Here is a 23,042-nt window from a genome sequence, read left to right as displayed (position 1 = left end):
ATGGGGACACTGTGAGAAGCATCCTTGTGTAAACCATATAGGACTTTCACACTAGCTCCAGAACAATGGCTACCCTCTTGGAAATAAAGCCTCATTTCTTTCTTCAGAGCCAAGCTGGAAAGCCGACGGGCTCGAACCTTTGACCTTCTTGCCTTGGTCTTCTGGACAAAAAAAAAAAAATTCCGTCTGCACAGGGATCCCCAGAGACGTCTCTCCCGTTTGCTCTCGTCTGCCAAGAAACGTCCGAGGAACCGGCGAGAACTCTGTGAATTCGCTCATGGTGTGCCACTCTGTTAAGTGTAACCATTTTCTGTTTGAACGCGAGATAATGATAGCACCTTGGGGAGTTTTAACCTCAAAGTCCAGTCCAGTGGTCTAATTCCTGCATTCCTCCTGGATGAGGTTCTAACCATGTTCACGTTTCCTGTGACTGAGTCCCGGTTTATCGTTGGGGGGGGGGGGTTTATAAACGTTTTGCTGCTTTTCCTTAGGAATGTGAACTCCTACATATTCATACAGGACTGAAATTTAGGCCAACTGCTTCAGGAAAGGCAAAAAAGAGTCGGCAGCTGTTAGTAATGTACACCCGTGATGTATTTTGAGAAGATGAAGCGACGCAGTTGACAGGAAGACACGCTTCTTCACACATAACGGAGTACTGTGTGGGTGTGTGCTCTTTTGGCCTCTCTTCTCATGGACTCAAGGCTTTCTGTGAAAGATCTGTGTCTTCATAGAAACAGAAGAAATGAAGAACTAAAATGATCGAGGGGGATCATTGGCTCGCTCTTGAACTCTGGTACTACTGGGGAGAAAATATGTCCACCTTCCAGGTGTGAGAAGATCCAGACAACATTGGGTTTGTGAATAAATCCTGAGTATCATCTCGTTCCAGATTTCAGTCCTGCTGCTGTTCCTAGTGAAAAACAAACTCGTGCTAACGTGCAATGACGTCCTGTCGGGATACGAGATGGGGAAGCTAAGATCTAGCAGTAGCTATTAAGGTTGTGCTATGCATTATAGCTCATTTGTGTCTCATTTCAAAGTTCATAACCATCTCCTGGATTTATACCATGTTTCCTCAGACAACAAACAAATATTTAACCCTTTTAACACCAAAAAAAACCTCATTTAAATTACACTTCTGTCCTTTGTCCTTTTGTGTTATTTATACCTAGATTCGACAATGTGCGCTCAGTCTGTTTACTCTTAGTTTCTTCTAAAAAATTTTAAATAATAATAATAATAATAATAATAATAACATAAATAACCCACCTCTTTCACGTTTATACCCATGACTGTATTTAACGTGTGCCTTTTCCATCTGCTAATGACGTGCCAGGGAAAAATATCAGCTCAGACAGAGATCAAATAATAATAATAAATAAATAAATAAACAAATAATAATAATAACATGATGACATGATGGTCACTAATCTACAGTTTGGGTTTGAAAGAAATCAGCCCCAGCGTTGCTTCTTGCTTCTTCTTCATACAGTTCTTCTTACAACCATTGGTGGCGCTGTTGCATTCGTTTCCACAAACGTCCAAAATCCAAAATCAGGTGGCATTTGTTAACAGCAATAAGATGTGGATGTTTAAAATGAAACCTTATATCGATGACCTTTCATATTTGAAAGACGGACGATTAGCGTTGCTAGCACATTTACACCAGTCACCCCGCGCATTGCGTATGTCATTGAGTCGAATGGACTTTTTTATAGCGTCTAGCATCTGTTATCTTGAAACATACGTTTGTTTATGTATTATATATTAATTATTTATATATATAAAATTGCACTTTGCCTGAGTCTTGTGGAAGAAAGAAAGGATGAGATCTCTTCAGTGAGTTTTTGAGGTTCATTAAGACACGACATCCTCTTCTCTGCCTAACTTTAAGGAATTGAGGCAAACTGAGTTTTCGTCCGCCCCACAATTGCTATCCTTAGCATGCTTCCCATTCCTGTATGGATCAGAACATCTGGCAGCACCCACCTCCAATGCTAATCCACTCTGATGTTGATGAGACTTCTTGCTAACATCTGGTTGCAGTGATAAGCCGTCACGTGGCCGCGCTAGCATGTCGTGATGATAATGACTCTACTTACAGGCACATGTGGGCATCAGGAAAACACATTTGTTTCGGAAGGTAGTTTAACACCAGGTCACTTGATCGTTTTGGAAGGAACTATCGGCTACCGATAAACACGGACGTGTTCTTTCTGTCGTGCTGATTGAGAGAAAATTACAAAATGTACCAATGGTACATTATCGCTCCTGTCGGCAGAAATGGCGCAAGCCGTTTACGGTCCTATTTAAGAACATTCTTCTTTCCAAAGGACTAGGTCATTTCTTTCTGAAAAGAAAAAAAAAAGAGAAAGAAATCTTGGCTTGTGTTTGAAAAGTGAAGGAGTCAGCCAGAGTGCTGCTGGACTTCTGTAACCATTCACGCTGGGTCTCGGGGCTCTCGCTACAATCCATCCTGCTGCAATTTCCCTTCAGGAAACACTCCTGCTAAAATAAGTTTACCGCCCCTCCCCCCACCCCCCAGGTGCCAAATCTCAACATCTTCCTTCTCTGCTTTTCCGCTTAGACGGAGAGACATTGTGCACTTTGGGATTAGACGGACATATAACTCTGTGTTCACAGTCGACAGCGTGTCGCTCGTGGTTTGTCTCTAGTGGGTGTGGAGCGAGTACTGTTGTTTTTTTTTTGCTCGCTAGTGTGAACGCAGGGAAATACATTTCAGCAATTTTCATGCACAATGCGTGCATGAATGCATTCGTATTTTGACGTAACATGGCCACCTCACAGCTGTAGCTTTTGATCCTGATCTCAGCTGGGATTCCTCTAGGCTCTCCAGTTTCTCAAGGTTCTCCAACCTTCCAAAAACACCCCTGTAGCTGGATTGGCTACTCTAAATTGCCCCTAGGTGTAAATGTATGTGTGTGTGTGTGTGTGTGTGGAATACATCTGGCTCCTTTACTACAGGTTCACCACAAGAGCTAAAAAAGAGGCCTGGTTCACATTATGCTTTGAGCCACCGTGAGCCACCATGCATGAGCGATCAGTACAAACACAGATTATATAGACTATAAATAGGCACTACCCATAATGCTATGCTTCACAGTGAGCCTACTCAAAGTCATAAATTCAATTATGCCATTGATACATCTCGAGAACTAGACTTTCCAAGTAATTCATCATGTTCAAACATTCCAAGTACTCGAACATTTGATCGATGTGGGCAACAGATCTAATGTCTTAATGTTGTTGTTTGTTTAGTTTTTTTTTCATGTAAGGACGCCCCCGTTATGTGCTTTAATTTTAACTGCCAGCAGCAGTTTGGGACTCTTCCCAGACTTATTGTAGAAATGATTAGTGTTTATGTGCTGTAAATGTTTCTCTACATGTTATCTGGCGTTATCTCTGCATCAAAGAATGCCCAAAACAGAAAAACCTGTAAATCAGTGGCTTGCTAATGCTATACCTTATCATAAAGAACACAAATACGGTATATTTCAATTATTCGGACACAGGATATTAAATTCTGTCTCTCTGTCTTTTATCGGTGCATGTTTTCAGTGATGCTGCTGTCCAAGGGACAATTACATTGTCCAATGTCCAGCATTTTCACTGTTGATCTGCTGCTCAAAGTGTTTGACCGTGTCTGAGCATTTCTAATTATCGTCCCCGTTAATATTATTTAAAGTGTTCGGTTTGTCATTTTGTTGTAGGCCTATTTAACCGTTTTAGGTCCAGTTTCTTGCATTTTTTTCCTTTTTCATCGGCATCTCTAATAAATATAGGAACCGATGTTGCTATGTACTTATCGAATGTTCGCTAACTCGAACATATAGTGATAGATTTTATTTCACATTCATGAAAAAACATGCTCCATTTACCGGGACAGGAAGGGAGAGCACCTTGCGAGTCCAGTCGAGAGAGTGTGGTATGAGTGGAAGGGGGTGGAGCTTGTGGGTGGCGCCGGTTAATATGGGAGAGTTCAAAACACCCGCGCAAATCGTTCCAGATTCATATGTCGATTGGCTCATCTCCCGTTTTATCGAGGAGAATATTTTTGGCATGTCTATGAGTGATAATTCAGTACAAGCATACTCATGTTAAATTTGCAGAGCTCCTGCTACGCAAAATGCGTACAGGTTAGCATTATATAATATAATATAATATAATATAATATAATATAATATAGTTTTAAATAACCGACTGTTTGTATGCACTGGGTTGTTTTAGGTCAGCTCTTTTACGGACAAGGTGTCTTTGTGGCACCGTCGCACCAAAGCCTCCGAAGTCCATCTGGCTGCCTGCTCAGCCGCACTCCCATCTGGAATATAACGCCATTCATGCTGATTAATTCTCAATCCCAGGACCTGTAGAGTTTGCTCTCGGCTGATGCAGGAGGATTTAGAGATCAGAGCATACACTCCAAACCATGCTTCTGCCATTTCTGACGGATTTTTTTTATTCTAGCCTGTTCTTTAATTCAGTTTGGTACCAATCGGTTGGGTCAGTGATTTCTCTCTGCCTAGATACTGAGAAGTAAGTCACATTTAAGTCGCATAAAAATGGACTTCAGACTTGACTTGGACTCTAGGGTAAAGACTCGAGACTAGACTTGGACTCTAGGGTAAAGACTCGAGTCTTGACTTGGACTCTAGGGTAAAGACTTGAGTCTTGACTTGGACTCTAGGGTAAAGGCTCGAAACTTGACTTGGACTCTAGGGTAAAGACTCGAGACTAGACTTGGACTCTAGGGTAAAGACTCAAGACTAGACTTGGACTCTAAGGTAAAGACTCGAGACTAGACTTGGACTCTAGGGTAAAGACTCGAGTCTTGACTTGGACTCTAGGGTAAAGACTCGAAACTTGACTTGGACTCTAGGGTAAAGACTCGAGACTAGACTTGGACTCTAAGGTAAAGACTCGAGACTAGACTTGGACTCTAGGGTAAAGACTCGAGACTAGACTTGGACTCTAAGGTAAAGACTCGAGACTAGACTTGGACTCTAGGGTAAAGGCTCGAAACTTGACTTGGACTCTAGGGTAAAGACTCGAGACTAGACTTGGACTCTAAGGTAAAGACTCGAGACTAGACTTGGACTCTAGGGTAAAGACTCGAGACTAGACTTGGACTCTAAGGTAAAGACTCGAGACTAGACTTGGACTCTAATGTAAAGACTCGAGACTAGACTTGGACTCTAAGGTAAAGACTCAAGTCTTGACTTGGACTCTAGGGTAAAGACTCGAGACTAGACTTGGACTCTCGGGGAAAGACTCGAGAGATGACTTGGGATCTAGGGTAAAGACTCGAGTCTTGACTTGGACTCTAGGGTAAAGACTCGAGTCTTGACTTAGACTCTAAGGTAAAGACTCGAGACTAGACTTGGACTCTAGGGTAAAGACTTGAAACTTGTCTTGGACTCTAGGGTAAAGACTCGAGACTAGACTTGGACTCTAGGGTAAAGACTCGAGACTAGACTTGGACTCTAAGGTAAAGACTCGAGACTAGACTTGGACTCTAGGGTAAAGACTCGAGACTAGACTTGGACTCTAAGGTAAAGACTCGAGACTAGACTTGGACTCTAGGGTAAAGGCTCGAAACTTGACTTGGACTCTAGGGTAAAGACTCGAGACTAGACTTGGACTCTAAGGTAAAGACTCGAGACTAGACTTGGACTCTAGGGTAAAGACTCGAGACTAGACTTGGACTCTAAGGTAAAGACTCGAGACTAGACTTGGACTCTAATGTAAAGACTCGAGACTAGACTTGGACTCTAAGGTAAAGACTCGAGTCTTGACTTGGACTCAAAGGTAAAGACTCGAGACTAGACTTGGACTCTAGGGGAAAGACTCGAGAGATGACTTGGGATCTAGGGTAAAGACTCGAGTCTTGACTTGGACTCTAGGGTAAAGACTCGAGTCTTGACTTAGACTCTAAGGTAAAGACTCGAGACTAGACTTGGACTCTAGGGTAAAGACTTGAAACTTGTCTTGGACTCTAAGGTAAAGACTCGAGACTAGACTTGAACTCTAAGGTAAAGACTCGAGACTAGACTTGAACTCTAAGGTAAAGACTCGAGACTAGACTTGGACTCTAAGGTAAAGACTCAAGACTAGACTTGGACTCTAGGGTAAAGACTCGAGACTAGACTTGGACTCTAAGGTAAAGACTTGAGACTAGACTTGGACTCTATGGTAAAGACTCGAGACTAGACTTGGACTCTAGGGTAAAGACTCGAGACTAGACTTGGACTCTAAGGTAAAGACTCGAGACTAGACTTGGACTCTAGGGTAAAGACTCGAGACTAGACTTGGACTCTAGGGTAAAGACTCGAAACTTGACTTGCACTCTAAGGTAAAGACTCGAGATTTGACTTGGACTTGCGTTGTATTACTTGTGAACATCTCTGGCACGAACACACACAGACCCTATACCCTAAATGCACTTATTCTACATTTCACTGTAATATGGCTGTCTTTGTTGTGTTTTTCACTCACACACATAATGATTACACATACACACATGATTTACTTCATGACTTTGCTATGAGTTTCATTTCCATGCCATTCAGTACAGTCCTGCAGACAATCATAACCAATGAAGTATATATCTAATCACATATTTTCCCCTTGGATTGTCTTACAGCCGTCTTTGTAATTTAAGACTCTGATTTAGCATTTCGTCTCGTTACATCAAAGACACCATTTGACAAATTTCACACTGATGTACTCGAATTAATATGCGTCAACCATCAGTGTATCGGTGTCCGTTAAATCCCCCAAGCGCTGCAATCTGAATAGTAGAGTATTGCTGCCTAAGGGTTGTCACTGTGAGTGTGTGTGTGTGTGTGTGTGTGTGTGTGTACGACGTTCCAAACGGAGAGTCTTATCAAATTCACACGTGATATTTGCCATGTAACTTAGCCCTCTTTGAACCTGCTGGGATTTGGCCAACTTTATTAAAACCATATATGCTGGCAGGGTTTCTTTTTATTTTTCAGATCTGAAGCTTTTGTAACCACTGAAACATTAGCTTTATTAACGGCGTACTGACATTCTTGTAATCATTTACTGCATGATTCATGCTCGAACTTTCCAAAGTAGATCCACACACAGGTTATTTCTCATTTAGGCAAGGAGCCAAACTATTAGCAGAGAAATGGTGTGTGTGTGTGTGTGTGTGTGTTTGTGTGTAAATATGGAAGAACAGAATTAATGCATGAATAGGAAAATTGGCAGAACTATCCAATGTGCTAAAAATGTTGCAGTGCATGTGTGCTAAGCTGAGTCAAGTGGCGTCATTAAAAGCAAAATCACGTTACCGGGATTGATTACAGGTTCCTTTTAACGGAGGAGGAACTCAGGAACGGCGGGGCATCTGCAGTATCTGACCGATTCTGGACGTGGCTCTATTTCTGGCCGTGTGTAAAGTGTAGTTTATTGTAGGTATTGTATTAAGAAAGAGTGTCGTGGTGGTGGAGGTGCGCAAAGTGACTGTAGGAGTAAAAAGTGGAGATTTAGCGATAACTGGTTTGGAAATGGAGCTGGCATGATGTACAAGAAGAGCAGGAATGATTCGGGAAAGGGAGGGTTAGATTCCGTTCGCCCGTTCTGCAGTGTGCTGAGGTAAGCATGCTGCAGAAGCGTACAGAACCATAATGGGGTGTGCAATTGGGGATTGGTGGCTAAGCTTGTATTCCAGCCTGGTCAGACATTCTGGGTAATTTCTCTAATCCACCCTTTCTGCCTGGTTACAAAGATGAGTTTGAGCAGACATTTCACCCAAAAGTCTTTGCGCATGCCCTCTTATGACTCGTCCTCTTATGTTTTCGCTGTCTCTTGTATCGGATGTACGACCTAAACCCCCGGTGTAACGTAACATCATCGATGCGTTGTCCCGCAGTTCGATAGAAAGACTTTTAGAAAAGGGATGGAGGGCAGAAGTACAGACTGCACCGGGCCTCGTCATTCTTGGCAAGGACTCCGTCTTTCTGCTCCGGAGGGGGCCGCCGGACTGCTGCAGTGGAATTTTAATACCCTACGGACATCAATCAGGTCGAACGAAGCCAGCCTCGTTCGTCCCGTGTTTCCTGTGTGCTCGCTGACGTCTGTCTTCCTGGACACGCATGTAAAGGATTGATATTTGACAGCAAGACCTTTTCAAGCCGATGTAGCTGATGTTCCAGCATGTCAAAGATCAAATACCTAACCGTCAGATTTCAGTTATTCCCTTTCTCGTGATTTTTTTTGTTGTCTGTCGCTCTGATATGATATGTTCGGGTTTTAAACCGGCTAAATGTAAATCCAACGTCTGAGACAAAAAAAATTCCAAAGGAGATCTTTAAATTTAGATCCATGACTGGTTCTTTTTTTAGCAGGAGCAGCAATAACGAACATTTTCATTTCCCTGCTTTAGGACGGCCTCTGTAAGAGAAACTCAAAGATTTAATCGAGCCTTAAAGGAACACCTGTACACCTGTTCATGTGGCAGCATGATATCATGCGGCTGCAGGTCAAGAGCTTCGGTTAAAGTTCGCAAAAAGACCAGGCGATGTTCTTCTAATCTTCAGATGTCCAGTTTTGGTGAGCCTGTGCATGCTGTATATTCAGATTCCAGTTCGTGGTTGACAGAACCAGACATGGTGTGCGTTCTGAGATGCTTTTCTGCTCAGCGTGGTTGTAAAGAGTGGTCATCTGAGTTCCCGTAGCCTTAAAGTCGCAAGATGACGCCGATGACGCCGAATAAAACATCGCTCGTTTAATAACGTTGGAAATAAATCGATCGGTAAGGTATTTTTGTCCATCGTTGAGATCGCAGAAGCTACGTCGGTGGACTGTGGCATTGGAATGAAGGCTTCTAAAGTATAGGAACACTTCACATGGAAGTTTTGTTCCAGGAAAGTGATCTCGCTCGTCTTACAATCTAACCATTCTTATCGTCTCACACAGTCCCTTGGTTTTAGTACTGAAATCTGTAGGTGGGCAAAACCATTAGCTTTAATGCTTCTTACTCCATTTAATACTCCTCTGTTATCAACAGTGGTAAGATCAAAACCCCTCTTTGCCATTATAAGCTAATTTCTTAGTCTAAGCTGCCTTGAGTCCCGCAAGGCTTAACTTCTCAGTCCTCGCCACTTCATCATATATTCTGCTCCATATTTAGGTCATTCTGTTGCATGCCCTTAATTGGCGCTATTATACACCTGACACTCATATTTACATCATTTCTAGGTTCATTATCTGCATCTAGTTAACATATGTAACATGCATCCAAAAACAACAACGACAACAAAGAGTTGTTTTTGTCTTAAAAAACATTTTTACCAGAATTTTTACTTTGGATTTTCCATTGATACTAATAGTGTACCGTTGCAGCTCACGTCTAGTCTTCCCAGCCTTCTACTTCGAACTGCACATTAGGTTGTTTACCGAAAGTGCTCTTTTCTGCTCTGCAGCATTACCCAACGTCAGCCCTGACTTATTTCGAAATAATCGCATATTTAGATGATTTTCTAACTCTCTATTCACTGCCATATAACAATAATAACAACCCTGTGGAGTATTGGGCCACCTACAGGAGTGCTTGGACCCCTTGCACACTAAAGTCTGCTTTTAGAACAAATGGCGTAGTTATTCCTTTCTCAAGCCGCTCGAAGCTTCCATGGGAAGAGCGTCCATGGGAAAGCGCCTCATCTTCTTGAATGAAACGGTTCTCTGAATAACAGAGATGCCGAACGCGAGGTTTGCGGGATCCAAATCGCACTCCTCACGAGACAAAACCAGGAAGCAGTCCAAAAGGCGAAAAAAATAATAAAATAACAAGAAACAGGAAGCAGAGCACAAAACAACAAAGCCTTGTTAATCGTACGCAGACCTAATGGGTTCTTCTCTTTCCTTAACTGCGGTTCCTCATTTAGTTTCCTTTGCATTTTTAACGCCTTCCTCTGTGACCATGAAGAAATGATGTCAAAGGTGAGATGCACGGACTGAGGAGCTGACGGCATGCGCCCGATCGGACTTACTGAGGTTTCAGGTCGAACAGACCGAACGTACTGACAGCACTCCAGACATTTAATCGTCCTAAACGGTTCCTATTAAAATCTCTGCTACGGTTATTTAAAACCCGGGTTTGTTTTCATTCCCACTCGTTTATTACTTCCAAACTTCAATGTTTCCAGAGGAAAATCGCGTCGGATGGGGATCTCATTTTTAACCCACGTTGTGCAGCACGTGCTAGAACATCTTACCTAACGTTAGCGTCAAAAAAAATCGATGTCAGTTAACCACAGTATAAACATTCGAAAGTAGCTGGACGCCAGCAGTGGCATTCGCTAAGCTTTTCATCTTAAACTTTGTACTACAATTATTGATTGATTTTTTTGTTAAACTTTTTTTCTGCTACATTGAGCCTACTCATACCCCAGCGTCGTTGAATTCTCGATTCCGATTGGCCAGAGGGTGTCGATTCGTTTTCTCTTTTCTAACAGCGCGGTTCGGACGGTTAGGAGTTTTTCACGGGTTTATATTAACGCGTTCGTACCGATATGTTATTGTTGCTATGGTAACAACTCACAAACCCAGGAGTTTGTATGGTGGGTCTGAAAACGGATGACGACGGCCCAGTTTTACGTGGACACGTTTATTTACAAGGATTAGTATTTGGAAGGAGTCTCCAGTGTCCGCGCTTTGACACTGTAACTTTTCGTAAAGTTTGTCACGTCTGTTCTTCGCGGTTTCTCGGTAAAAGCCGCGGGGTTTTGTTTTTGTTGACTTCGGGACGGACGTAAAGAGGCTGGTGAGGTTGTTCGACGACTAACTATAAGCAATACATTCGCGTTGGGAAATTCTTGTGGTATAAAAGGAGTAAAACACGTCAGCGCGTGCTGTTATTCGAAATTGATTGGTAATACATCATCACTCCACCCCATCATGGATTGTTTTACTATAACAACATGTCCTGAAGTGTTTTATTGCTTATTTAGGGACTATTTAAGGGAACTTCTTAACTTCTTAAAGTCTTAACCATTTTTGATTTATTTACTTATTTATTTTTTGTGCAGATGGAGAATTTAACAAGCCTAATGTAGGAGGCTCACAAACCTTTACGTCACCTTATATCATATCTCGTCTCCATTTGCCTCAGGAACGGTTTGCAGGCTGCCCGGGGCGAGTTTTAACCCCCCCTCATCCAATTGGCGGAGAACTGTTCTGCAAGAACGTAGTCAATGCGGGACTGTGAGTTCTGCAGTGTGTTCGAGAGAATCTTCCTCTCCGTGCTGCGGACTTGTCAGAGATTTTAATGCTGCGGGAAAACGTCTCTGAGAGTTGCGTCTGAGCTGCGGTGTGTTCCGCCGCAGCGAAGAAGCGGTCGTGCATTGCAGGAGAATATAGAATTGATGTGTATTTTCTTGAAACCGAGCTCTGTCAGTTATATAACAAGGCATTGTACTGCTACGATAGGAGCGCTTCTTGAAAAAACATGACTTATGCCCATGACAGACATCATTTCGCAGAGGCCACGATGAAAAGCCTTGCTTGGCAGGAATCTCGGAAACTTTGCATCCCCCAAAATTTTCTGCATTCCCCCCCCCCCCCCCCCCCCTTTCCCTGTGTTTCTGCACATAGCTACACGTGCTCACGCGCGTGTGAATTTATGAACTGTCGTTTCTTATTCTCTATGTTCGGCCAGTTTTAGCGAATAATACAGGCAGCGATTGCAGGGAATGTCATTTCCTGAGAGAATATATTATTTCATCATTTCAGTTTCCCGTCTCTTGTTTTATACTTGCATCATGAATTCGAACGTACTCGAATTTCACTTTATTTCCATATAGGATCATGACAGCACGAATGCGTAGCGTTAAGCGATGCTAACGGCTTCATGTCGTTATGATGTTCTTATACGTTATGCGTCTGCCTGTAGACCTGATATCCTCCTTCTGCCCCTCTCCTTCAGCCTGGCAAGCGTCCATCTTGTATCGTGTGATTGTGTCGTATACAAACAAAACCCCTGTTTTTAGATCTAATTCATCTGCTACACTACTGTGCCTGTGACCAAGAAACAAATCTGTGCCAGGATCCTGTAGAAGAAGGCTGCTGAGTCAACCACTCGCACCTACTCCCCCAGGACAGACCATGCCCGCGGTTGCTACCCAGTATCTAGCAGAGACGTTCATTTTTCTCTATGGTTGTCATCCATATGTACACCAGTCTGTATTTTCTATTAGCCCGCTAATACACATAGGTTTCCACCACAAGCCAGTTTGTCTGAGGGTTCGACATGCTGTTTTCTGCCTAAGACAGATGGCTAGTCAGTATTCAGCGCGAAACGCCGGGCCGAATTTTGTTTGTTTGTCATATGCGCTGTGGCGTTTCAGTTGCTGACACTGGGGAAATTCATAGCGAGCGTTTGGCTTGAGGTTCCACTTGGAACTCTTTCTGAATATAAGGTCTACGTCCTGTATATAGGGCTAACGATTCACGTACACGTACAGCGAGAATGTTTCTAAAGAAAATGCTTTGTGCAATTACATTTCCCCCTGAACTGTAGGATTTCCGAGGCTCTCACTCGCAGTGATTGGGAGTGGCTAGCTACAAGTAGCGACACTACTAGCTTAGCTACGTTTTCACTAGCTTTTAGTAGATAATATAGGTGTTTCAGTAGCGAACTACTTTTTCACCAAGTAGTCGTGCAGTGCGGAAAAACACTACACCGCCTTTTCCATTTGTGCAATCGACTGTATCTGTCCAATCCAAATTCAGTACTTCTGATTAGCATAGAGCGATCTCAGCTAGCGTAGACCTGCTTAGAGAATAAAAGCATTGCTCTATAGCTACAAAACGATGGGCTAGCGAACATCTATGGCCATATTTGTCAGCATTTATGAGCGTGAAAGGTTCACACGGCTACTGATATAATCCGAGCATGACAGCTGACCTAGCCTAATAGCTAGCGTCAGGCAATACAAAATAACAGCGTTTTTTATACATATTGCAGCAAACGTAGTGATTTAATTGTATGGATTATTGTACGTCCATTAACGTTAACTAGCTAGCTAGCAAGATCTTTCCAGAAACAAACTGAACCAAGAGTGTAAATTTGCTTCTAATTGCTCAAAAGAAAGTAGCTGCACATTAAAACAAGACTGTCTCGGGTTATTTTCCTCAGTCAGCTCGACAAAATAGCTTCAGTGTTGGTAGCTACTTATTCTTTGTAGGTTGTAGCCTAGCTAGCTACTTTATTACTAGCCTAGCTAGCTACGTTATTACTAGCCTAGCTAGCTACGTTATTACTAGCCTAGCTAGCTACTTTATTACTAGCCTAGCTAGCTACTTTATAAGTTACAGTTACAAAGTCTATAAATGCTAACCAGTGGAGCAGCGGGTCTATGCTTAGAGACCATTTTCAGGCGCTAGTTAAGAAGAAAACATGCTAATTTCATACTTCCAGAACGGAATTCGGCGTAATCGTGGTCTTTTATGAAGACGGAAGACATCGAAAATGTCTCAACTATCATTTCAACTCATCGATACTTGATCATATTCGAACATTTCGTTAATAAAACTGTGACAGATTTCCGTCAGGAAGGCTAAAGTTAGCGGTAACCTGATCGTTGAAGCCACAGTGTACGAGCAAACGAGTCCTTTGTGTTTTGTGATGTTTCACTTCATTAAACCTTCTGCGAAAGCCCTGACCTTATCTGGGGTCTCGTAAATGCTTAAAACAGTGAGGGAACAGATGTATCCTGTATCAAAATCGCGAGCAGTGAGGGGGGGTAAGTGGGCTGACCAAGCTGCTGTGTTCTTTATCTTTGCCTCTGCCTTTCACTCTGCCTCTTTACCACATCTGCCAGGTCTGCTTCATTGAATCTGAATTGATAAAGCTGGAGTGACCCTCGCTGACCTCAGCTTCACTCAGTCACAGATGGACATGAGGATGCACTCGACTTGTCGGACCGCCTAACTGAAAAGACAGTGGTACCACTACTTATTGTAACAACCCTTAGCGTTACTCACAATACACCATTTCATCGTCTAGAAAAGACAAACGGGCATTTAAACCATTTTTGGTTTAAGGAGAGTAGGGGAGGATGTGATAATATTACCAGCTGTGTGGTCGGGAACTGCTCGGTGGCAGTGGAAATTGTGAAGACTGGTGGATTTTTAGGAGATTCTGCAGTAATGTGCAACAAACAAAACAAAAAGCCATAACAGTACATTTTCAGCATAATCCTTTTACAAATCGGTCCTGCTTTGTCCACATGGCCGACATTTTTACTGTCGGAGGGTTCACAGGGTTCGGGCTCTTTTCTGGCATATTTCTGGTAATATAATATAATCAGAAGGAATGTTACTGGATAGCGTGGCAGTGTAGAAGTGATTAAATCATTATATCGTGCAAGCCTAGATAGCGCTATGGCTTCATTAGTGAAAGGACTGTTGGACAGTGAAAATGTGATGATCTTGTAAGGACTTGTAGAGAAATCCTTATCCTCTTCATCCTTATCCTATTCGGTCATTTATTAGGACTCATGATTCATCTTAAAGCTATTTTAATGTGTATGTATGTAACATCCGGTAAGAACATTTCTGAATCGTTGACCTCAGAACAGTCTAGAAGACACCACAGATTTCTTTCGTACAGTATATTTTCCAGAAGGATGCTGGTTGTAAGCATCGTCACACGAACACGCCACTCGCGGCTTACCTCTTCACACTTCCCTCGAGTGTTGCTGTTTGCAGACACAGTAGTGGGTAGTGCCGCTGAGAGCAATCGAGCAAGCAAATTGTGCTCTACAGATCATAACCAGTGCCGCCATACGTAGCTGATTTTCATCGCATCTCAAACCTCCTGCTAAAGATAACGTGACACCCTATCTCACACGCTGTCTCACACCCTGTCTCACATCCTGACAAACCGTCCTTTGGCGCTTTTCGGACCCCCGATCGTCGTCGATGCAGAAAGCTGAACACGCTCGTGTTGACTCCTTGCTGCGATTATTGTCGATCGCTCGGTTAAACAAAGCTTAGAACAGATCGTTCCGTGTGTTATTCTTCTGGCCATTTCTCATGGCTCGTGTCCATCAGTAAATTGTTGCCGAGTCTGCCGTTCTGTAGACTTGCCACAGAAAGACTTGGCAGATCCTGCTTGTACAAGAAGCCCGCAGTCTGCCTGTAAGACATTTTGGGCCAAGTTCTGTGCAGAGCTCCAGTGTTAATGGAAACAACCATTCGACATCTCTTTCTTAAACATGTAAAATGCATTATTATAATGTGTATGTATATAACGTAATAACACTACCTGTATCTGCTTACTGCTCCGAATATCTGTATGTTCCAGCAGCCCTGAACTGATGTGTTATTTTGAATTTCATTATTTTAAGATATTATCTCGTCATTTTGACTTAATCTCATCAAAAGATATCTCGTTGTTTTGACTTAGTAACTCGTTAATTCAAGATATTATCTCGTCATTTTGACTTACTATCTCTATCATGTCTCATTGTTTTGACTTAGTAACTCGTCAATATCTCGTCATTTTGACTTACTATCTTATTATCATAAGATATCTCGTTGTTTTGACTTAGTAACTCGTCAGTTCAAGATATTATCTCGTCATTTTGACTTACTATCTCATTATCACAAGATATCTCATTGTTTTGACTTAGTAACTCGTTAATTCGAGATATTATCTCGTCATTTTGACTTACTATCTCATTATCACAAGATATCTCGTTGTTTTGACTTAGTAACTCGTCAATTCGAGATATTATCTCGTCATTTTGACTTACTATCTCATTATCACAAGATATCTCGTTGTTTTGACTTAGTAACTCATCAATTCGAGATATTATCTCGTCATTTTGACTTACTATCTCATTATCACAAGATATCTCATTGTTTTGACTTAGTAACTCGTCAATTCGAGATATTATCTCGTCATTTTGACTTACTATCTCATTATCACAAGATATCTCGTTGTTTTGACTTAGTAACTCGTTAATTCAAGATATTATCTCGTCATTTTGACTTACTATCGCTATCATATCTCATTGTTTTGACTTAGTAACTCGTTAATTCGAGATATTATCATGTTGTTTTGACTTAGTAACTGATTATGTTGACATAGTAGCTCGTTAATTTGACATAGTGACTCGTTATTTCAAGCTTTTTTGACTTACTAAGTTGTAATAATGAGATCATATCTCACAACAAAATTTTAGTTGAAATACTAAAGTCAAAATAACGAGGAAAAAAAACGCTGTTCACGGCCTTTGTTGTATCTGTATTTGTCAGGAATAAACTCTGTAGATGTGTCCTGCAGCGTGGTCTTTCTTTGTCCTACGAGCGAGCAGTCAGATATGAAGTAATAAAAAAAAGTCAAATTGTGCAACTTTTCTGCCGCATTCTGCCTTTGAATTAAATAACGCAGCGAGCTCTGTAAATCTGATGTGCCGAATAATTAAACTGTCCAGTGTTTGTGTGTGGGACAAGATTATAGATGCGTCCAGTCCTACTGAAACGAGTTTGTCGGTTGTAAAGCTATCAGCGGATGTGCTTCAGTTTGCAGACTGTGCAGTTATTTATAAATCATCAGGACCGTACTGTATCGGGTTTATTTTCTGCCTCTTTATGAGCGTTGCTAAAACCAAAGTAATAAGCTGAGCGATATGACAATATAATATCGATATTGTGATCAATTATGTCACAGTGTGCTTTTCTGAGATCTGGTGGATCTTGTGATCTTTTTCATTACATTTGTAATTTTTTTAAATCATTAAAATGGATTTAAAGATTTTGTAGTGCATTTATAAAATTGTAAAATGCTCAAATGAGTTACATATTATTATTATTGTTACATATTATTACAAATACAATTATTTAAACCATCATCAAACAGTATTTTTAGATGCCTCACTACTACAATAAAGACTTATTTTTATTCAGGCCAATGTTTATAATCTGTTTATATTTTCTGAATTTACTTAATTATATTTGACTCTTTTCATGTTTATATTTGATTATATATATATATATATATATATATATATATATATATATATATATATATATATATATATATATATATAATTTGCTGATTATCGCTTTTATATCTTTTATTATTTTTTAGTTTTATTAATTCTTTGCTGTCTGAGTAGTATTTATTTATTTATTTATTTATTTATTTATTTATTTAGATGAATGATTATTTCAAGAGTCCCGTTACGATATTTTCGTCATGAATAGCTAGTGTGTAGGCAGTGACATTTCCCACATGCTCACTACTGACTACACTAATAAACATAACTAAAAAAGAGCACGGGGCTTCAAAAAAAAAAAAAGCGTGTTGTTGCCAAATTAATTAAAGATGACAAAGACTAATCGCTGGTGTTTAATATCCGGAGCTTTTGAGAGTCATCCGGAGTCAGTGGATCGGTAAGCTGAAATTCGGGGTGTCACGTGGACTCTGAGTGTATCATTTGAGAAAGATAGCTCCGAATGTTCCCTGGTGACGTGCTGTACGAAGACGGTTTGAGGTGGAAATTGGGCAGTTGCAGAGCAATTACTGTTTGATAGCGTTTGTCAAAGCTGCCTGAAATTGGGTGACTCGAGAGGAGCATTTGACCTCAGCCAGAGATGAAGTGATTACCCTGAAATGAAGGCTGGTGTTAAAGCTGTCTGATCTGATAGCCTGGAGTGTTGATGGGTATCGGGAGAGGAGTGAGAGGAGAGAGGGTTTATGATGAGACGTCGACTCGTCCTCATTAGAAGTGGAAGATGCTCGAAAAGTGGGGGTTTTTTTTCCACTTGTGCATTTTATGACTCGATTGTCTGTGAGCAGGGACGTTGCTTTGGCTGAGATGCAGATTTACATTTTTTTTTTTTTTTAAAAGTTAATTCTTTTTACATATACACCCAATCATTTAGCAGAAGCTCGTATCCAGCGTGACTTATTAAACGTGCAAACAGTTGAAAGCACTTGGCGAATCTAGCCTTGGCACAAATAAATAAATAAATAAATATCCTTCCTATCCGTATCTGTATTTGTATTTGTTTAGTAGACGTTATCTTTTCACTCCAAATAACGTATTCGTATCCGGTTACGTTCCTAATGCATCTGCAGAGGCCCGTCGTTTGTTCCAACGAGACACAAGATTGATTCTAGGTGAGTACGGAAAGTACAATTTGTGCATAAACAAGACAAATGAAGAACAAAGAAGATGTTTGAAATTATTGGAGAGAAAAATAAAACGGTGTTATCCTTGCTGCTGCGTCAAAAGTCATTTCTTTAGACCGTCGTGAAAGACACAGAGGCACAGGGACGTTCTGTGGAGGTGGATGTAGAAGCCAGAGCTTACGTTACGAACATATTTAGACCTTAGATAGGGACATGTCCGGCACCTTGAGGTTGAAGACATGAGTCGGTGTGCGGGTGTATAGTTTTGAAGCGGGGGGGGGGGGGGGGGGGGGGGGGGTTTGGGGGCGTTGATAATGTGGTGTATAGACGTTTGAAACCTGGAATGCAAAGATAGTCATGAGCTTGATTCTTGCTGCAATAGGAAGCCAGTGGAGTGATCTCAGTGGGAGGGTCACATGAAAGAACATTGGGAGGTTATGAACCAGACAAGCAGAGTTCTGAATGGTTTGTAGCCGAGATATTGCAAATAAAGATACACGAGCAAGCAGAGAGATGCAGTAAGCAAGTCTAGAAATAACTAGAGCTTGTATAAGATGCTGAGCAGTCAGAAAAGGTCATATTCTTCTGACGTTATGAAGGGAAAAAATCTTCAGGATCTGGTGTTTGATTAAGTAAGATAAGTCCATCTTGTAGACTCACACCAGGATTCTTAGCCGTGTATGCGAGATGGACTGTAAGGGTGTCAATCGGGATTGATGTCCCACATGGTGTAGTTCTTCAGTAGGTACATCGGTTAAGTTTTATCAAGGGTGAGCTTCTGATGGTGGATCTTCCTTCGTGGAGGGAGATCAGAAAGGTAGTCTTATATCTTCTGGGAGACTTGCGCCAAGAGACCTGATCACTGAGCTGAGTGAGTTCGGATACAAGCCGAGCAAGTTTGGACCGAGTACTGACCCCTGAGGGACTTCTGTAGAAAGGCTACCTATCGAAGATATGTGGTACAGTCGACCTGTACGTGTGATAAGAACCAATTCAGAGTGTAGCTCCCAATGCTCTGGTGATTCATCATCAAAGTCAGGAGGATGAGGGCAGTGACTGCAAGAAGGGAGGTTAAAGGGTTGCCTTGTAATCAGACTGGTCGGGATCCAGGAGGTCAGTTAGTTGAAGGCATGACAACGGTTGTCCAAGCACTGCACCATCTTGAGATTTGAATAGGAATGGATGGAGAGTAACAGGTCTGTTGTTAGTACCTACGTTTCGTAAGTAGATAGGACGCGGACTGCTTGATAGTGATACACTGATCATAGCAGAGACGTACAACGCAGGGTTTCTGGAGGTTATTTGAAGCTGTTTAAATGGTATTGGGTCAAACAAGCAGGTTATTGGACAGATTCCACCACAGCTGGACGGTTGACCGAAGGACGCCAGAACGGTAAGATGTAAGACGTCTTTTCACACGGCACCAACTTATAGTTTACAGCACAGCAGTCTACAATTAATGGCTGTTTTGTACTCAATACTTGCCAAAGTTCCTTTAAGGTTCTTCGAGAGTCTGTTAAGTTGAATGGACACATTGCCATTTGGACTAGCGAACAGAAGTGCACCGATTGTGCTCTCACTTGTTGGCTAAATGTCACTCTGCAAGAGCTCGTCTCAGAGGCCTTCGCTGGTCATATGGAACAGGCCGTGTCCTGAAAGCTTTCTCACCTCCTTTCTGGAACTCAATACAGTCTCCTCTAAGGAGGAGGAGAACACAAAGTCTCTGTAAACCCCTACTTTCTTCTCAGAGTGCTTACATGCCTGCACTGCAGGAGGGGAAACAGAGACCACAATGCTTCCAGTGAGAGAGAGAAGCAAAAGTAAAAAAGCAAAAACACGTTGGTTTTCCTTCCCCATGCCTTTTTTTTTCTCTCTTCCTGTCACGGATATTAATTTCAGCAACGGCCCACGTACGTTCCTCTAACGTGTTCGAAAGTAAAGCATACACAAAATACCTGTTTAGGGAAATTCAAACAAAATGAATTTCTCAAAGACTTTTCTGGATGAAGCCAAATAATTCTGAAGCATTCTGATGTGCAGCTTGTTGTACTTTAGGGCACAAGCTCAATGGCTTCTTTTATTTATTTATTTTTTTGCTTCGGAAGGATGAGTAATGAGGACTTAACACTGTCGAAGCTTAGTCCGTGGAAAACTTTTCAGTTTGTGATTTTTATCCAGTTGGTTTCTGCATTGTCAGCTACTTGAAGGTTGACCAGCCCTCCTTCTGAAGGCTTTAACTGAGAGTGGTGGTGTTGTTATGAATGTTATGCTGACCAGACTTTACCCAGTAATTACACACAAGAACTACAGAACTGTCCATGTGGGTGTCAGGCTTTTGAAGACATTTGAATATTATTTAAAGGAACCGTAAATGTTGCGCGGTAGCGTAATATTGCATCATCTTATCACATGCTGTTATGGCCCTCAGGCAACCACAATGCAATGTGTGTATTGAAGCAAGTGCTTGGGCAATGACATGACACACACCCACATTACACAGACCATCCCTGGTCCTTTGGGAAGGACAAATGAGTGAAGTGTGGAAAATAAAATGACCCATATTTCTGATGTTATTAACTTGGGAGTCGTTATGGTGAGTACTTCACGTTTTCACGGAGGTTTCTGAGTGCAAGACGTGGGCCACTTCGGTCTGTGCCTTCTTCGGAAGAAATACATTTTGTAGATAGTTTGGTGCAAGGCCAGGTTTCGTCTGTCTCCCTGGAATCTGTGTGACCTTTCCTGTTATTGCAGCATTTAGCCATTCAAGCTGATGCCATTGAAAGATGGCGTCAGTTATTCCTGCAGTAGAAAATGTAAACTATCTGTATCTGTATCCGGATTGAAACTGGAAGTGGGCGTGGCCTTTTAAAAAATTGAATATGAACATTACCACTGGTAATGGTCTGTGAATTCTGTTGTAGCAAATTTAGTTGGTTAAATTTCACAAAATAAAATCAAGTCAGTAGCCTAATTTAAACCACAGTGATCCTGACCAGGCAGTTACTAAGGATGCAACACAGCTCATGCACCATATTAATGAACATGGTCTTTCTTTGTACTGGGAGCGTCATATCTGACAGCATGAAAGTTAAAATCTGCTTGTACGACGCATTGGTCGTGTCCCACTACGATCACAGTCTCGATGCAAGCAAGGGCTGGGCGATATGACAAAAAATATCGTATCACGGTACTTGACGACCACCATACACGATGCTTGTCACGATACCAACGATATCTCGGAAAAGTGTATCGCGTAATCATTTATCACGAGATCGATATTATATCGATATATATCGGCCAGCCCTAATGCACGCCCCTAGTCTCAACCAGATGGCCTGTGAACCTTTATGGCAAACTTTTGCATTTATATTTATTTGTAATAACGTCTTCGAATGTAAACTATGTATTAAATGAATGGCTAACATTGAGGAATTTTAATAGTCCACCATGAATCCAGTCAGGCAAGAAAAAGCTGCTAGCTGATCTACACGGAAATCAATCCCTTTGAAAGGATATAGTATATCAGGTGCGATCTAATCCTGCGTAATTGGGTTGAACATCAGTGTGAGTTCTGAGAACCAGAACATTGTGTGTTTGCCAGTTTGTGCAGCTCGCTGGGAGCTTTGAGCGTCACAAAACCTGATTATCCTCACTCGGAAATGGGGATAATTTCATATGAAGTCTTCTACGTAGATTTCACGGCTGGAGTCTGGACTTGCCGAGGCGAATAAGTGGTCACACGTTAGTTTTCTGACAGGCCCTTGGCAAACGGGTGGAGAGGCATGGGTTTGTTTGCGGCGCTCTTCCCCAGACTTTATTTACAGCTGACCATCTGCTGCTGGCATGGCTGCGCCATATTGTGTATGTTCAGCGGTCAGTTCTAGTGAGGTCATTGAGGCTGTAGAAGGAACATCCACAGTGTCCCCTGGTGGTAGAAATGTTTACTGCAGTCAGAAACAAACTACAAATGAGGGTTTTGTTGCAGGTAGCGTGTACAGCTTGTACAGGAATGGATATTATGCTGGGAATACTACCTACTGTATGTCTGCAACTGCCCCAGTGGCATATCGTTCCCAAATTACAATTCCAGTACGGAGTGATAAAGATATGTTTAGTGGGAAGTGGAAAAAAGGAAGTAAATGATAATAGGATTTAAAAAAAAAAAAAATTGGTATAGTGGATGCAACCTAAAATTCTCTGTATATATAAAGACAATAGTTCTATATTCTAAAATGATCCGTCTCATCATATTGCACATTGAACAGTGAGTGCAAAAAGCACGGGTACTGCGTAAAAATCTTAACTAAATGGAGAAATATGGAGGCAAAAATACGCTTGAGTGAAAGTCAAGTAGAAAGGAAACATACTCAAGTATTCAAGAGTAAAAAAGTAAATATTTTAACTGATGAAAAGAGCTGACCACAAGTACATCATGACTGACCCTGGATGACTAGCTAGTCTAACTCTGGCTAACTCAGACTAGAATTGGACTTGCTTGTTAGCTCATGTTGATTAAACCTTTTGGAATGAATGCTAACGCACATTAGCAATGAAAACAAAACTAAACTAACTTTTAACAGTTTAATGTAAAAAAAAAAAAAACTTAACTAGCTAATGTACAACATGTAACTAACTAACTAATTTAACTAGTTAATGTACAACATGTAACTAGCTAGCTAATTTAACAAGCTAATGTACAACGCGTAACTAGCTAGCTAATTTAACAAGCTAATGTACAACGCGTAACTAGCTAGCTAATTTAACAAGCTAATGTACAACGCATAACTAGCTAGCTAATTTAACAAGCTAATGTACAACGCGTAACTAGCTAGCTAATTTAACAAGC

General features: G+C 41.5%; 1 protein-coding gene across 5 annotated transcripts in view; it reads left to right on the top strand.

Moving 5' to 3' along the window:
- The window catches only part of dbn1 (drebrin 1), a 67,594-nt gene that overhangs the window by 5,226 nt on the left and 39,326 nt on the right, over nucleotides 1-23,042 (top strand). The window contains exon 1 of one of the 5 annotated variants that reach the window (XM_047162033.2): nucleotides 20,631-20,789. The exons of the other annotated variants lie outside the window; for them this stretch is intronic. Within the exon in view, the coding sequence (XP_047017989.1) occupies nucleotides 20,764-20,789 (26 nt within the window). The 5' untranslated portion in view covers nucleotides 20,631-20,763. Of the gene's footprint in view, nucleotides 1-20,630; nucleotides 20,790-23,042 lie in introns of those variants that run through there. 5 annotated transcript variants of the gene reach the window in all.

The sequence above is a fragment of the Ictalurus punctatus genome, chromosome 18, assembly GCF_001660625.3.
Source record: "Ictalurus punctatus breed USDA103 chromosome 18, Coco_2.0, whole genome shotgun sequence".
In the NCBI taxonomy this organism is placed as follows: Eukaryota; Metazoa; Chordata; class Actinopteri; order Siluriformes; family Ictaluridae; genus Ictalurus; species Ictalurus punctatus.
The sequence above is the reverse complement of the archived record's forward strand: the minus strand, read 5'-3'. Positions and strand labels throughout refer to the sequence as shown.